The sequence below is a fragment of the Erpetoichthys calabaricus genome, chromosome 1 (assembly GCF_900747795.2).
Source record: "Erpetoichthys calabaricus chromosome 1, fErpCal1.3, whole genome shotgun sequence".
Taxonomy (NCBI): domain Eukaryota; kingdom Metazoa; phylum Chordata; class Cladistia; order Polypteriformes; family Polypteridae; genus Erpetoichthys; species Erpetoichthys calabaricus.
In genome coordinates this window covers 76,302,835-76,318,714 of record NC_041394.2, presented here as the reverse complement: position 1 = coordinate 76,318,714, position 15,880 = coordinate 76,302,835, and the positions used below count along the sequence as shown (strand labels likewise).

The following is a 15,880-nucleotide window of genomic DNA, read 5'->3' as shown; positions in this document are numbered from 1 at the left end:
AAAAGATATAGCCCCGCCACCTGCTAAAAAGAGTAAACTGCCTTTGGATTTGAACTGGAAGAAAAAACAACCCAGTTACTCGAAAGTGTACCTAAATTCTGATGCAGTGAAGACAAGGAGGAAAGATCTCATTAGTGAACAGAATTGTGTCAAATATTGTCCAGCACACTGTGACATATGCCACACAGAAAAACGCCCATCAATTTCAGCTTTCAAATGAGCGCATCAGGAAATTTGTTGGAATTCTTCTTTTCACTGGCTATCATTCTCTTCCTCAAGAAGAACTGTATTGGTGTGAAGATGAGGTCATGGAGTTGAAACAGGTATCTGGAAATCAAGTGGTACCTCAATCTAAGCAACAATTCTGACCTCGAAGGGATTCCAGCAGAACAGGATAAGTTCTTCAAGATTCGCCCATTGATTTCCAATCTAAACAAAAACTTTCTGCAATTTGGCACGTTCTCTTAAAATCTGAGCATTGATGAACAAATGGTTTCGATACTATGGGCATCAGTAACTCGAAACAGTTCATGCGTGGTAAGCCCGTAAGGTTTGGATTCAAACAATGGGTGATCTGCTGCTCACAAACAGGCTATTGTTACCAGATGCAGGTGTATGAAGGCAAGTCAAAAGACACCGGAGATGACTCAAGCATGACCGATCTGATCACAGAGTGTAACAGGCATATGAGGGGAGTGGACAAGATGGATTGCAACATCCAAAAATACAGAATCAGAATAAGGGGGAAAAAGTGGTACATCTCTTTGCTTACCAATGCCATTGATGTAGCACTGATGAACACCTACACACTTTATTGTCTCGCAAACGGTACAATTCCCCTGCTGGATTACAGAAGGATGGTTGCCAGAGCGTATCTTGCTCTGTCTTCACCAATATCCAATCCGAAACAGGCTGGGGGGGAAATCTTTCCCTAAATCATCAATCAATTTGTGTTCCTGTTGACATAAGAACATCTAGATTTCACTACAACAAATGTAAAAATGCAAGAAAACAATGCTGTAGATGCAATGTTGGACTACATGTGGAATGCTTTCAAGAATGGCATCAAAAGTAGATGGTGGATGCCATGATCCCCATTTGGGGACCGGACTATAATTTTAAATTTTGGAAAAAATACTGGTGCTATAGTTGAAAGTAGCTGTTTTTCTTACTATTCGGATGTAGATGGATAGAAATAAATAAAAAAAAATATTCAGAAAAAAATTTGGCAGTTAGTGATTCTCAAATTCTCAAACCTGCTTTGGTTAAGGAACTGCAATGTCTCTGACCACAAGGTCCTAGAACAGATAGTATACACAACAAAAAAGGTCACTGGCACCTCTCCACACTCCATTAAAGACATCTTTATAAAGCATTTCATCCGTAAAGCCTCCCAGTCTCTTTGTCACACTTAATCTGGTATTTTAGGATCCAGACCAGTTCTGCTAGCTTCCTGAAAAACTTCTACCCCTCGGCTGTCTGGACTCTTTGTTGCCCCCTCTCCTCAGATCTGCTTCTAGTAGTTTATTTATATGCAGTAAACTTGTTACTACTTTTCTTTATCTATTTATCTGCCTATCTCTCTCTCTAACTATCTCAGTGTATTACTATCTACTCATCACCTGTTATTTTTTTACTTATTTTTTTATCTGTTTTAGTATAGTATAGTTCTTTACTTGTCTTGCACTTGTCCTGTGTTTATGTGTATGCTGGTGTGACAATAAAGCCACTTAACTCGGAAAATACACTCTGCGGTTTTGAGACCCTGAAACTCTCCCAGCTATGCGGTGTGCCAAAACTATATCAAAGCGGGCAGGGATTGGTTGTCAGTCACTGAGGCAACTGCAGATTTGCAGCCTCATCACACAATGTGCCAGTCAGCTGATGGTTGATGCAGGGAACAGTCTAACCCGGCTGCTAACATGGCACCATTACTGCTTATTTGCTATGTCTGTGTGTATTAAAGTGGAAGCTCCTGTTTGACTAAAGACCCTGACTGTGCCCATTTTAAAAAATAATAGTGGTTTATAAATAAGAAGTGGTTTTCCTGAAGCCTGTGGACTCCACATCTTCTCTTAGGGACAACATAGTGACTCATGTGTCACAACACGTATACAAAAATAAAGATTCTTTAGCCAGAGCTCAGCAGCTTGATAACCTGATTAAAGAAGCTGTCCCAGAACCTACTGGTACAGAACCTAATACCTGCAGTACTGTTGGACTGATGGTAACATAAAGAACAATTTGTGGCTTGGGCGGCTGTTATCTTTGATTCTTCCTGCTTTTGTCAAACACCACCAACTATATACATCCTAGTGGGAGGGATGCTCACCTCCAAGGATTTATCCGGTGTACCGCATTATAATCCACAAAGCTTTTTCTGGTTGAGGGCAGTGCAGTTTCCATACCAGGTACATCCATTTAAAAAGCTCTCAATGATGCCACCAAAACTTTTTACCTTTTGTAATTCAATAAAAACTGAAATGTGCAATAATTTTTGTTAATCAAGGTATCAAAAACTTGAAACGTGATGTATTGTAATTAAAGTTCTAAGTTGTAGTGTGAATATTAAATTTGAGAATATCCATAAAAGTTGCATTTATTAGTGGATTTTAAAAACACTTGAAGTTTTTGTCTCAGTTATCATTAGGATGCTGCTCCATTGCATTGCAAGTAAATACAACAATTTAAACTCTAATAGGAAAAATGTGATTAGTAAACAGATATTCTACCTGTCTAAGTAATGCTGAGTCATGCATTTAGTGTTTTAATTAATGCCACCTGGGAAAAAAAGTGATTTACAAATACAAGGCTTCAGGTGCTGAGTCTTTTTCAAATGTACAGTTTAAAATGCAAAGGTTTGCATGTGTGTAATTCATTATTATAAAACTAGCTGTGTAAGCCCTAGGGCTGCAACTAATGATTATTATTTTGGTAGTTGACTAATCATTTGATTTTTTTTTTTTTTTTGATTAGTCATGATTATTTCATGCCTGACTATTTTGATGCCTGCGACCTGTGGCTGCACATCCTGTTCTGGGCTCCAGTGCATGTCTGACCTCATCTGCTCACGTCTGTCCACCTCTGAATGTCACCCTGATGTCTCTGCATTAACACAATTAAAATTAATAATAATCAAATTAAAATAACAACCAGTGAAACACATGAATTTGAAAATAATCAGTTGTTTTATATTAGTGTGACCATCACAATAAAAAAGAAATGCATTAAACAATACAAACTATAGTGCACATAGTCTTTAAACAAAAAACGTGCATTTAACTTAACCAAAATGGCCAATGGTGTGTCTTAAAGTCCAAATGTTTAAATAAAGCTTCAATTCAAATAAAATAAAACAATAATGTACAGTTTATAAAAGATTCAGTTCATATATTCCTGATTGCAGTGCAGGAACGTGAGCATTTCGACATGCTGTGGTGTGAGGCTGACTCTCTTCTTTGAGACAATATTCCCAGCTGCTGAGAAGAGGCGCTCAGAGGGAGTAGAGGTAGCAGGAATACACAAGAATGATTTTGCAGACAGAGAAAGATGTTTTAATCATCACACTCTGAAGAAAAAGTGTTGTAGTTTATCACATCATGTACTATATTATGCCAAAATAAAAAAAATAATGGACTAAAATATGTAACAAGCTAATTGTGGATATACTCCAAAACACAAGTTACCTAACGTTAGTTAGAGATAGTTTACTATTCATATGAACTCAAATATTATACAAAAAAAGAAAAAAAAAATAGGAGTGCTCAGCTACTCCTATTCACTTGTTTACTAAAGCTCCAAACACATTAGCAAACATAACTGAAATTATATTCACTTAACCCTTAAACCGCCGGTACCGGCTGGAGTCAGCTTCCAGTGCAATTTGGAAGCATGCCGAAGCTGAGTACATTCGGTGACATACATTCATTGAACTCCGCAACCATCTAAAGTTGTTTCTCAGTACAGTTTGCCAGCACGCTGGAACCGAGTATATTTGGCGATGTATATTCGTTGAATGCTGCAACCGGCTATAGTCGTGTCTCAGTGTAATTTGCCAGCATGCAGGGGATGAGTATATTCGGCGACGTACATTCATTGAACCCCGCAACCGCTATATTTGCTTCACAGAGCAATTTGCCAGCACACCGGAGCTGATCAGTCAGTGCCGTATATTTGTTGAGCAGCCAGCTCACGACCACTGCCGGCACCGGCAGAACTGCAGCACCACTGTCCCTGGGATTCAGCAGCTGCACTAGACAAGCCTGCAAGCATCAGCGTTTACCTCTGTGTGTTTGCGTGCAGCCAGTTCAAGTGCAGTTGGCTCTGTGATTTACTGAATGTCATCAACGGCTTCAGTTGCACCTTGAACATATAATCTATATATATAATTCACTAAGGCAAGACAACCATGGAAAGCACGCCGGAAGGGGGCGTGGATTCACTAAGCCGCCGACAAGTAAGACACCCATGGCGCACGCAGGAAGGAGCCACGCCCACCAACTCTAAGACCATTGGATACGACGACAACTCGCAGAGCCACGCCCACCAACTGGGACGCAACAACACATAAAAAACGGCGTCATTTATATTCGTCTGTCGTAGAGGGCACATGCACCTCCGAGCCACGTTGACTGTTCATAGAGGCATGTTTCTCGCGGACGTGAATCGCCATATGCAGCGTGTAAAACGGTTTGCGAGGGGTATCCCATGGGATCCTTAAAACAGTCCTTTAAAACTGAGGTTAAAACACAATGAAGTAAGCAGTCTTTAAAACCGAGTTTTCGGTTACGACGCACGACCACGTGCACCATAGCAAACTGTTTTACACGCTACATACAGCAATTCGCATCCACGACAAACATGCGTCTTCTTAGATGGTCCTGCAGGAACACGGAAGACGTTTCCCTGCCCACCAACCCTCCTTTTTCACCGGCCCGCGTCTACCCTCGCTCTCTAGGCATTCACACTGCCTGCCCATTTCCCCGGACGCAAAAACTCACCGACCACCCAGTTAGTCCCTTTCGTCTGTGCTAGCAGTCCACATGCACATCTGACCCACGTTGACTTTTAATTATTTTTTTCGGTTTCGACACCCGACTGCGTCCACCATGAAAAACCATGCGAAAGGAACAACGAAGCCCCGCCCAGAAACTCTGCCCCTCCTCCCACGTGCTCAGGAACGCACCTCAGACCACTGCCCGCCAACTCAAACAGCTTATCAAACACATACTCACTCGCTTTGGTCTGTGCTGCGGTCCAAATCCAGCTGTGAGCCACGTTGACTATTCTTTTGCCCTCCATGGCTACCGCTTCAAAAGTATTTCATGGAAATACACGCTATAGAACACTACGACAAACTCAACACAGAACAGAAACACGCTGTTGATACTGTTTTACACACTGCATATAACAATTCCCATCACCGATGCTGCTTCTTAGATGGTCCTGCAGGAACATGAAAAACCTTTGTGTACAAAACCCTGATTCATACCATCAGAGCTACGGGAGACATTGCTACAACTGTAGCATCTACAGGAATAGCTGCAACATTATTACCGGGAGGACGAACTGCCCATTCTGTTTTTAAAATACCGTTGAAGCTCACTACTACTTCCACATGCAACATCAAACCTTCCTCACCACATGCTCAACATCTTCTACAATCCAAAGTTATTATATGGGACGAGGCGCCAATGACACACCCATACGCATTCCAGGCAGTTGACAGGTTATTATGTGACCTCACGGGTGACACGCAGCCTTTTGGAGGCAAAACAATACTATTGGGTGGAGATTTCCGACAAATTCTCCCCGTCATTATGCGTGGCTCCCGCGCGCTTACTGTCGCCAGTTGCATTAACAAGCACCCTTTGTGGCGTCACATTCATGTTCTTACACTGACAACAAATATGACAGCACGCGAGCTATATTAAGCGTCACCAACGAAGACTCGCTATACCTTAATGAACAAGTGCTAAAACTTATCCCTAACAATGACGTGACTTTCACGAGCGTGGACTCCATCGTCACAGATGATCCTGCAGATCAATTTTTATTCCCCAAAGAATTTCTTAATAGTCTTACTCCTACTGGCATGCCTCCACATAAACTCAAAATTAAAAATGGATCCGTCATCATGCTTCTCAGAAACCTCCTGCCTGCAAAAGGTCTTTGTAATGGCACTAGACTGTCTGTTAGCACCATTCACCGTAATGTACTGGAGTGTAAAACTATCACATCTGCAACCTCACAAACTGTCCTTATTCCCTGGATATGCCTGACCCCGTCAGATTCAAATTTGCCTTTTACTTTTACCCGAAGACAATTTCCTGTTCAATTGGCATTTGCTATGACAATTATTAAGGCACAAGGTCAAACTTTCAAAAAGATATGCCTATATCTGCCAAAACCAGTCTTCACTCACAGACAATATATGTTGCTCTCTCCAGAGTTCCATCTTTCAATTCACTTTCTGTTGTATCCTCAAACCCTCCCTTTTTAGACAACTCTGTCTTTCCAGAAGTGTTCAACCATCAATAAATAATTATGCGGCGTTTGTTATGCCGCGGGTTCACTATTGTGTTGTAGTTTCCTCTCTCCAGAGTTCCATCTTTTCATTCACTTACTGTTGTATTCTCACACCAACCCGTTTTAGACAACCGTGTCTTTCCAGAAGTGTTTACCATTCAATAAATAATTACGCATGAGATTGACCATGTGTCTACCCGACACAGAGAGGCGTGGGTAAGCCGTTGAACCCCATTCGGGCGGCAAACCGTGCAATTCCCTCTAAGTGCGACTCATACGCTCCCACTGATTACGTCCCTACCCTTTCTACACACCCCCCTCCCACCTCACTACTACCGTAGTCAGGTGTCTTGGTGGATTATATATAGAAAAGCAGCAAAAACTGCACAGAGCAATGAAAAGTCTACGTGAGTCACAGGTGTATGTGGACTGTGCAAAAACGACAACGACTCAAGTGACGAGTTGGAGGTGGGCACATGACCAGGCAGTGCATACTGAACAAAACATCACCACACTAGCATGACAGACAGAGCGGAATGGGCGTCCTTCTCCTCTCCTCCCGTTCCTTTCTCCGCGCCTGAGCACCGTCCACCCCTATCCCTACGTCTGGGAGTAGAAGCCGCGATGTCGGTCCGCCAGTTTTCAATCACGGACGATTGTGTGTTGGTTTGTTCCGTGCATTGTTACAATGTTGCTTTTCTTGCTGATTTATTACATTACCGATTTTTCAAATGTTAATTTTCTCCCTGTGCTTAAAAATCATTAAAAAACTGGCCTGATTATGTGGCGTATGGTACGCCGCGGGTTGGCTAGTAATAGATTATTGCAGTAATTGTGATGCTCTTTGCATGAAAAAAAAAATGTGTTCCATTAAAATTTCACATTTTCTTTGTGAATTGTGACGTTTACTTAAAAAGTGCAACTAAAAAGTATTTGGTGTCCAGGGGTGCATTAACCCCCAAGTATGTGTCGCTTTAAGGGCTAACTATCATTGTCGAAACCTTGATATACACATTATAGATAGTACAAACATCAACGTTAACACGTGACACTAACTTTACTCGCTAAAACTTACCTCTCAAGAGACGGCAGCATCACAGCTCCAGGATGCTTGCGTTTCAGATGCTCATGCATCGCGGTGGTGCTGCCGTGAAAAGAAAGCTCCGCTTTGCATAATCTGCATTCAACTTTTTTTTCTTTTTCGGTGAAGTGCTCCCACACTTCAGAAAGTTTCTGTCTCAATTTTTTTCTATTTCCTTCCCCCTACTCTATCCAATTCGCCACTGCAACCACATTTATTTTCCTCTACATTCTTCTTATCCTTAGATGTTCTTCTTCATTGGTAGGACTGTGTGCAGTCTTGACAAACAATAACAAACGATACTGCCCCCAGATGTTTATGTAGTGCATTGCAGTTACAAAAACCAATGTGGTTCTTTGTGACTGGAGCCTCTATTGAAGGTTCTGTTTATGACGCATTGACAATCCGGGTCGAAAATTATTTGTAGTCGACGACGTCAGTTACATCGACTAATCGTTGCAGCTCTAGTAAGCCCGTGTTGTAAAAAGCCCGGGGTCCTAGAAACTATTGGAATTGTCAGAAAAAAATTGAAATTAGTGATGTCAGGTAATTGAAAGGAACTACTCTGGGCATCTCCTAGAAGGATTCGTTTTGCCGACGTGCTCACATCGCTTGTGTATTAGCGGCAGGAGGAAAAGTAAAAGGGATACTGATTTGCCAATGTTAGTGGTTAAGCAACTCTGTCTTTCTTCGGAGGTTTCGTTTTCCTGACGTGTTGGCCTCGCTTATGTTATTAGCGGCTAAGCGAGTTTTCTGTTTCCTCGGAGGCAGAGCCCTCACTCTTACTCCACCTCTCACTTCCAGGCCGGACAGACACACACATACTTCCTCGCATAGACATATATATGCAGTATAAGATAAGTAATTCTGACTGACATAGTTTGCTTTTTCATTTTGCAGGAAAAATGTATGTCCTGCCCACTGAAAGACATAAGAAATGAAACCTTTTTAAGCAAATGCAGTATATATTGCAAAGAAGTTCTAAAAAAATAGTGTTAATAATTAAACAATAATTATTCAGACAGATTTAAAGCAATAAAGATAAATACACAGAAACAAAGAAGAACCCCTTCCTTCACACCATACCGCATGTGGGGTAACCCAGCATGTTTCTCTTGGCCACGTGCAGTAGTTTATTTAATTTAGCTAAAGTTATGTACTCCCGTTATCCCTGCAAACCAATGCTGAGTCATAGCATAGATGATCTGGGTTATTATGTAGGCTGTATCACCTTACTTTTAATTCACTGAAAGGGAACTGTCCAAAAGCATTAATGATTTATGACTTTGCCAAGTATGGGTCCTGGTATGTGGATGAAGTACTAACTCATTATCCTGTTTTAAACAAGAGCCCGAACCTGTGGTTTCAAGGTGTTTAAAGTTACTGTATAATACTTTGGGATTTTGCAGTCTCCCAGTGAAAGATTTTTTTTTTCATGCAAGCTTGTATCATATAGGCATTATTGAATTTGATTAATAATAGCTTTTATTGATTCTCTACAATGTAGAGATTTAGTACAAGGTGAGACACAAAAATAACCAGATTGGTAAATATATATACAGTATATATATACATATATACACAGTGCATCCGGAAAGTATTCACAGCGCGTCACTTTTTCCACATTTTGTTATGTTACAGCCTTATTCCAAAATGGATTAAATTCATTTTTTTCCTCAGAATTCTACACACAACACCCCATAATGACAACGTGAAAAAAGTTTACTTGAGATTTTTGCAAATTTATTAAAAATAAAAAAATTGAGAAAGCACATGTACATAAGTATTCACAGCCTTTGCCATGAAGCTCAAAATTGAGCTCAGGTGCATCCTGTTTCCCCTGATCATCCTTGAGATGTTTCTGCAGTTTCTGATTTGGAAAGGCACACACCTGTCTATATAAGGTCCCACAGTTGACAGTTCATGTCAGAGCACAAACCAAGCATGAAGTCAAAGGAATTGTCTGTAGACCTCCAAGACAGGATTGTCTCGAGGCACAAATCTGGGGAAGGTTACAGAAAAATTTCTGCTGCTTTGAAGGTCCCAATGAGCACAGTGGCCTCCATCATCCGTAAGTGGAAGAAGTTCGAAACCACCAGGACTCTTCCTAGAGCTGGCCGGCCATCTAAACTGAGCGATCGGGGGAGAAGGGCCTTAGTCAGAGAGGTGACCAAGAACCCGATGGTCACTCTGTCAGAGCTCCAGAGGTCCTCTGTGGAGAGAGGAGAACCTTCCAGAAGGACAACCATCTCTGCAGCAATCCACCAATCAGGCCTGTATGGAAGAGTGGCTAGACGGAAGCCACTCCTTAGTAAAAGGCACATGGCAGCCCGCCTGGAGTTTGCCAAAAGGCACCTGAAGGACTCTCAGACCATGGTCTGATGAGACAAAGATTGAACTCTTTGGTGTAAATGCCAGGCGTCACGTTTAGAGGAAACCAGGCACCGCTCATCACCAGACCAATACCATCCCTACAGTGAAGCATGGTGGTGGCAGCATCATGCCGTGAGGATGTTTTTCAGCGGCAGGAACTGAGAGACTAGTCAGTATAAAGGGAAAGATGACTGCAGCAATGTACAGAGACATCCTGGATGAAAACCTGCTCCAGAGCGCTCTTGACCTCAGACTGGGGCGACGGTTCATCTTTCAGCAGGACAACACTTCTAAGCACACAGCCAAGATATCAAAGGAGTGGCTTCAGGACAACTCTGTGAATGTCCTTGAGTGGCCCAGCCAGAGCCCAGACTTGAATCCGATTGAACATCTCTGGAGAGATCTTAAAATGGCTGTGCACCGATGCTTTCCATCCAACTTGATGGAGCTTGAGAGGTGCTGCAAAGAGGAATGGGCGAAACTGGCCAAGGATAGGTGTGCCAAGCTTGTGGCATCATATTCAAAAATACTTGAGGCTGTAATTGCTGCCAAAGGTGCATTGACAAAGTATTGAGCAAAGGCTGTGAATACTTATTTATGTACATGTGATTTCTCAGTTTTTTTATTTTGAATAAATTTGCAAAAACCTCAAGTAAACTTTTTTCAAGTTGTCATTATGGGGTGTTGTGTGTAGAATTCTGAGGAAAAAAATGAATTTAATTCATTTTGGAATAAGGCTGTAACATAACAAAATGTGGAAAAAGTGATGCGCTGTGAATACTTTCCGGATGCACTGTGTATATATATTTTGTTGATGAATTACAGCATTCTAAACATTGTCACCTTCTATATACTCCCCCTCCCGGTCTATACACCGCTCCGATGTCTTCTTGCTTAAGGCTTTTCAACAGGAAAGCTGTTTCTGTCTTCACTTCATCCATTGAAGAAAAATGTATTCCCTTCAGGTCACTTTTGATTTTCGGGAACAAGTGAAAATTACAGGGAGCTAAATCGGGCGAACAGGGAGGATGATCAAGGACAGGAATGTCTTTTGTCAGTCAAAAACTGCTTTACGGAAAAAGCAATATGATCATTTCGAACAATCTGATTCACCATTTTGATATTTTCATCCATCTGAGATGAGCTTAGGCGACTTGTGCATTGAACATCTTCCACATTTTCTTGTCCTTCCTTGAAACGTTTGTGCCACTCAAAAACTTGTGTGTGAGACAAACTGTTATCACCATACACTGTTTTTATTATTTCATAAGTTTCTGTGGCCGTTTTGATCAATTTCACGAGAAATTTGATATTGATTTTCTGCTCGATTTTTTTTTTCACCCAACATTATCGCGGCAACTCGTGTAGCAATTGTTGTGCAAATACTGACTGAGCTATTCACAGGATATACCTAGCTGGTCGGTGGTTTGAGAGGGCATGTAGGAGGGGATATAGTTCTATGATTCACGTCCAGCCAACCTCCAGATGGTTCTCTAGGAAAGCCCCAAGCCCAGTCCGGTTATTTTTGGATCTCACCTCCTATATTTTAGATTCTATCAGGGTTAGAGGTGTGTCTGTCACATTTGTATTAACATACCAAATTTTCCCCTTAGATAAATATCTATCTATTTTTAGAAAGAGCCTCCATATCCTTAAATCTGCAATTGGCTAAAAGAACACAGATACATATCTGCAGCTTGTAAAGAGCAATAACAACATTGTGTGTTTCTATTGTGTTGCATGTTTTACCAGGGTGAAAATGAAAATAAGCTTTATTTGCTTTATGGGAGCATATGTATATGTGTGTATCCTGTGCAGCCTGTGCAGGATTGTCTTAAGTGGAACTTTGTGTGTGGATATATTTATGTCATAGATTATTTGAATATTGCACCTTAACAAAACTTTTAACATCATAATTTTAATTTTTAATCTATTAAATATTAATCTATAAACTGAAAAACCTATAATGTCAGTTGAAATGTTTTTTTTTATTATAAAAATGCAGCTTGATATGCATGTGCCTTTTAAGCAGCCTAAGTGTGAAATAACATGGGTGAATTCAAAAATTGAAGTGCAGTATTAAATTTAATGCAGTATTAAATTAAAAACTGGTCTCATTGTTAGTGCTAAAATTTTGAATGAAACTTCTACTAAAAGTTTTTCAATGTTTCATGTTGTTTGCTGTGCCAGCATGCCCTTCACTGCAAGCTTAGTTCTGCTTACTTTTTTTTGTCCCTCCATCTTCTTTCCAGCAACAAGAACGCTTAGAAAAAGAGTTGGAAGTGGAATACCAACAGCTTCCTGAGGAAATCAGAAAGTACTTGCAGGGAGAGCTTGATTCGACACTTGGAAATGTGGAAAGTTGTAAAAATGGTCAAGACCACACTGACAGCCCAAGTTCTAATCATAGTACCCCACCCTTCACTACAACCAGTCGACAATGGCTGTACAGGGGAAGTTTAGACATGAGTGGACAGAGTCCTGAACATAGTACAGCCTCCCTTATTGAATCATCTTCACCAAGCACTCCTGGGATGTCTGAGGGAGAAATGTCAATGTTGTAAGAACTTCAGTGAAGAAACTACTGTAGATCTCTGTGAGAGAACAAGGCTTTGTATATGGAATACACTGGTGTATAACAGGCAGCGTTTTGCTTTTTGTTTTATTTAATTTTTGTCATATAAGTTCATTTTTATTTTGTATATTTGAAAAATTAAATTAGAGCATATTGAAGCAGAGCTACTGTATTTAGATTTGGGTTTTGATGAATATTTTTACTTGCGGCAAACGCTAGCTGTCTATTTGCCTTAGAATGCTAGATTAGTAGTTCTTTCAAATCAGTGCACTGGCATTCAAGCAGGATATATTCTTTGCTTTTTTCCAATAGCATCAGTGATACAATAATGCACTTTTATTTTTTGTTTCACTTTTGTTCTGTAGCCTGATTGTAAGAAACGTTCTCAAAAACAATAAATTAGCTTTTATCTCTGCTTTATTCTAATCAACATTAGAATGTTATTGAACAGAGAAAATTAAGTTACAAACCAATAATGGTGGTTTGAAAGTAGACATGTATAATTTCCCCTTTACGAATTTTAACTTGGCTCAATATGTGACTAGAATAAATAAAGATTCAATTTTGAGGATATGGTCAGTGCCATAAAATCATCCTATTTATGACATTTTTTATCCACCTTACAGTTTTAGACCTATACCCATTTTTCCCAGTGTTAGCCATCAGTGTCTTAATGAGTATTTGTGTCAAACATAGTTTAAAAAATGTTATCTTAAACTGAAATGCTGTATACTTTATTGTGCCAAGAATTCTATCAGCAAACTTTAGGTTAGTTTGATTTGGAAACAAATATTTGGCTCAGGAGATTGACTTTACGTTGAAATTATATCACATTACTTTGGCCAGATGTCATCATTTTTTAACTTTTATTGGTCACCTAGACCTTCATTTTAAAAGATGTCTGAAACACATTTTCCAATAGCTCGGAGGTACTGAAAAACTTTTCACATATTTAATAACAATGAGTTAGTAGCAGCCAGATTAAAGGTATACTGTATCTTCATGTACTACTTTGCTAAACAATGAGATTTTATTACTTTTTTTAAAAAAATTGATTATTTTTAAATACATTTAATAGTTTATTTTAATACATTATGGTCTCACTGGTGAAAATGGACAAATTTTAACACCACTCATGGCATTTAAATTCATAAAGTACAATCAGTTTTTATTTTGCCCTTCTGGCTAATTTGTACGTCCTTTATATTTTTATCATCTCAGTCCGCTTGTACTTGCTGTCCTATGTGTGGTATGTGCAGAAGGTACATTTTATAGACAGTCTGTATTTTATGTGCAGCATATTTCCTTCCACAGTTACAATGTTTCTTTAGATACTTACTAGCGTTCACTATTGTTTGTTGTCTCTTTGTTAGCTTCCTTTGTCAATGCCAAAATTGTGCAACATCATTTTTTAAGAAGATCACATTTTGGCAAAATGCTTCAAATGCTGTATAAAACACAAAAAGTTAGCATACATTTTTCAAGTGAAGAAATGTGATGGGGACTTCTATACTGCAGCTGGCTTCTTAGATGTTGGACAGTATCTTGTATCACTAACCCCCTATGTGCTACTTACAGTCTTATCTTATAGTCCAATATGGCTTTGTGTAAACCCACAGTAAATACTTTGTAAACATGGAATTCTGTAGTTTTAAATACAGTAGCACTGTTTCAAATTGCAATATTACTGTATATGTGAGATGCTGCTAATTAGACAATTATGGGATTCTGAACTTCTTGTTAAAATATAGTGCCTTTTATAAAGTGCTATAGCAAGTATTAAATTATTTCATTAACCTACCTGTCTTTCGGACTTGAAGTTTACATCTGCTGTGAATCCTCAAGTCCAAGGCAGGAGTTCTCATTTTTAAATAGTTTAAATCCGAGGTCTCATCTGTTTACTTTTTCAGTGGACTCAGTATATTTAGACCAGGCTTGCTTTTCAGGATCTGCACTCACAGAGGAGTAGCAGTCTATATGCATGATGTGTACAAAATCTAGTGCTTTTGGTTTATGAATATAAGGCTGGAAACTTCAAAGACTTTTGTAGCCATACTTTTTACTTGTAAATGAATTTCTTATCAGATGTAGTATTTTTATAATCCTGTTAAAGATAGACATATTGTGAGCTGAGTGTGCAAATTTTTTTCCATCAAAGGTGCAGCTATATTTACATTTATTGATTAGCTGCAAAGAATGTTACAGCCTGGCACAGAGTTGAAGGCCATCTCACCACTGTAATTTTCACAAGATTTTCCCTAAGTCGATTCATGGCTTCTGTCTACAAACTAATCATATGCAGTGCTCCACTCCATCCATTCAATTTATGGCTAAGAAAAAGACAGAAAAACTGTGCAGTTAGAACCATTTCCAAACAAGGAAAAATAAATATGAAAAAAATGATACCCATCCACTGAAGTGGGACAGATGAAAAAATGAATTGCAATTACATCAAAGCTGAGCCTATAGCATGCAAAAAAAAAAACTTCTAGGTAGGCACAGTTTGCTTTTCAGTTTATGATGTGATGCTCACTTTTAATTAGCACTGACATAATCTGATCACTAAAAATTGCATTTCTTTATTGTCAAGTTCTATCAGATTAGTTCTACCAAAGCAGACTTGAGAGCCACCATAACTCAGAGTTTGTGATCTTCATAGACGAAAGAAACTATCATCCACTGAGACATTAAGTGACAAATTAACCATGAGGGCTTTCTAATGAGGAATTGCACCAGTACTTGCTAGATTGTGTGACGACCCTTTTAATTTAATGGTTTTGGAAGCTACTCAGAACACTATCCTATTATGCTGTGGAGAAAGTGTGATTGAGACTCCTTCTACTGTATTGGCTGGTGAATCTAAAATATGTATTAAAAAGAAGTAAAGAAATAGTTGTAATCTACAGCTTTAAATCACAGATCACCCGTTTTGTTTGCACATATTGTTTTGATGTTTTTGGTTTAACTTATTAGGGTTTTTTTGGTGATGAGTTTAAACTTAAAAAGAATATGCCCAGAAAAAGTTTATACTGATGTAAACAACAACATTGGAATCTGAATTTTCTTTCATTGCTAAATGTCACAAATGGATGCTGATAGATCTGACCTCTTTACATTATTTAACCCCTCTATAATTTCTTATATAAAATGACATCAGCTAATATTGAGAGTAAACAAATAATACAAAATGACATCAAATGTATTCAAGTTTATTTATGTGCTAGGCATACACTTTTTGGCAGAGTTTAAATACGTGCTTAGGAAAAAAGTGAAAAATGAGCTGACTTTTACAACAGAATGCCCTTGGATACCACTGAATGGAA

General features: G+C 39.3%; 1 protein-coding gene across 8 annotated transcripts in view; it reads left to right on the top strand.

Moving 5' to 3' along the window:
• plcb3 (phospholipase C, beta 3 (phosphatidylinositol-specific)) overlaps nucleotides 1-15,705 on the top strand; it is a 357,037-nt gene extending 341,332 nt beyond the window's left edge. For all 8 annotated transcript variants that reach the window (XM_051920110.1, XM_051920112.1, XM_051920124.1 and 5 more), the window contains one exon: nucleotides 12,235-15,705. In XM_051920110.1, coding sequence (XP_051776070.1) covers nucleotides 12,235-12,546 — 312 coding nt within the window. In that variant the 3' untranslated portion in view covers nucleotides 12,547-15,705. The remainder of the gene's footprint in view (nucleotides 1-12,234) is intronic.
• The last annotated feature ends 175 nt before the right edge of the window (nucleotides 15,706-15,880 follow it).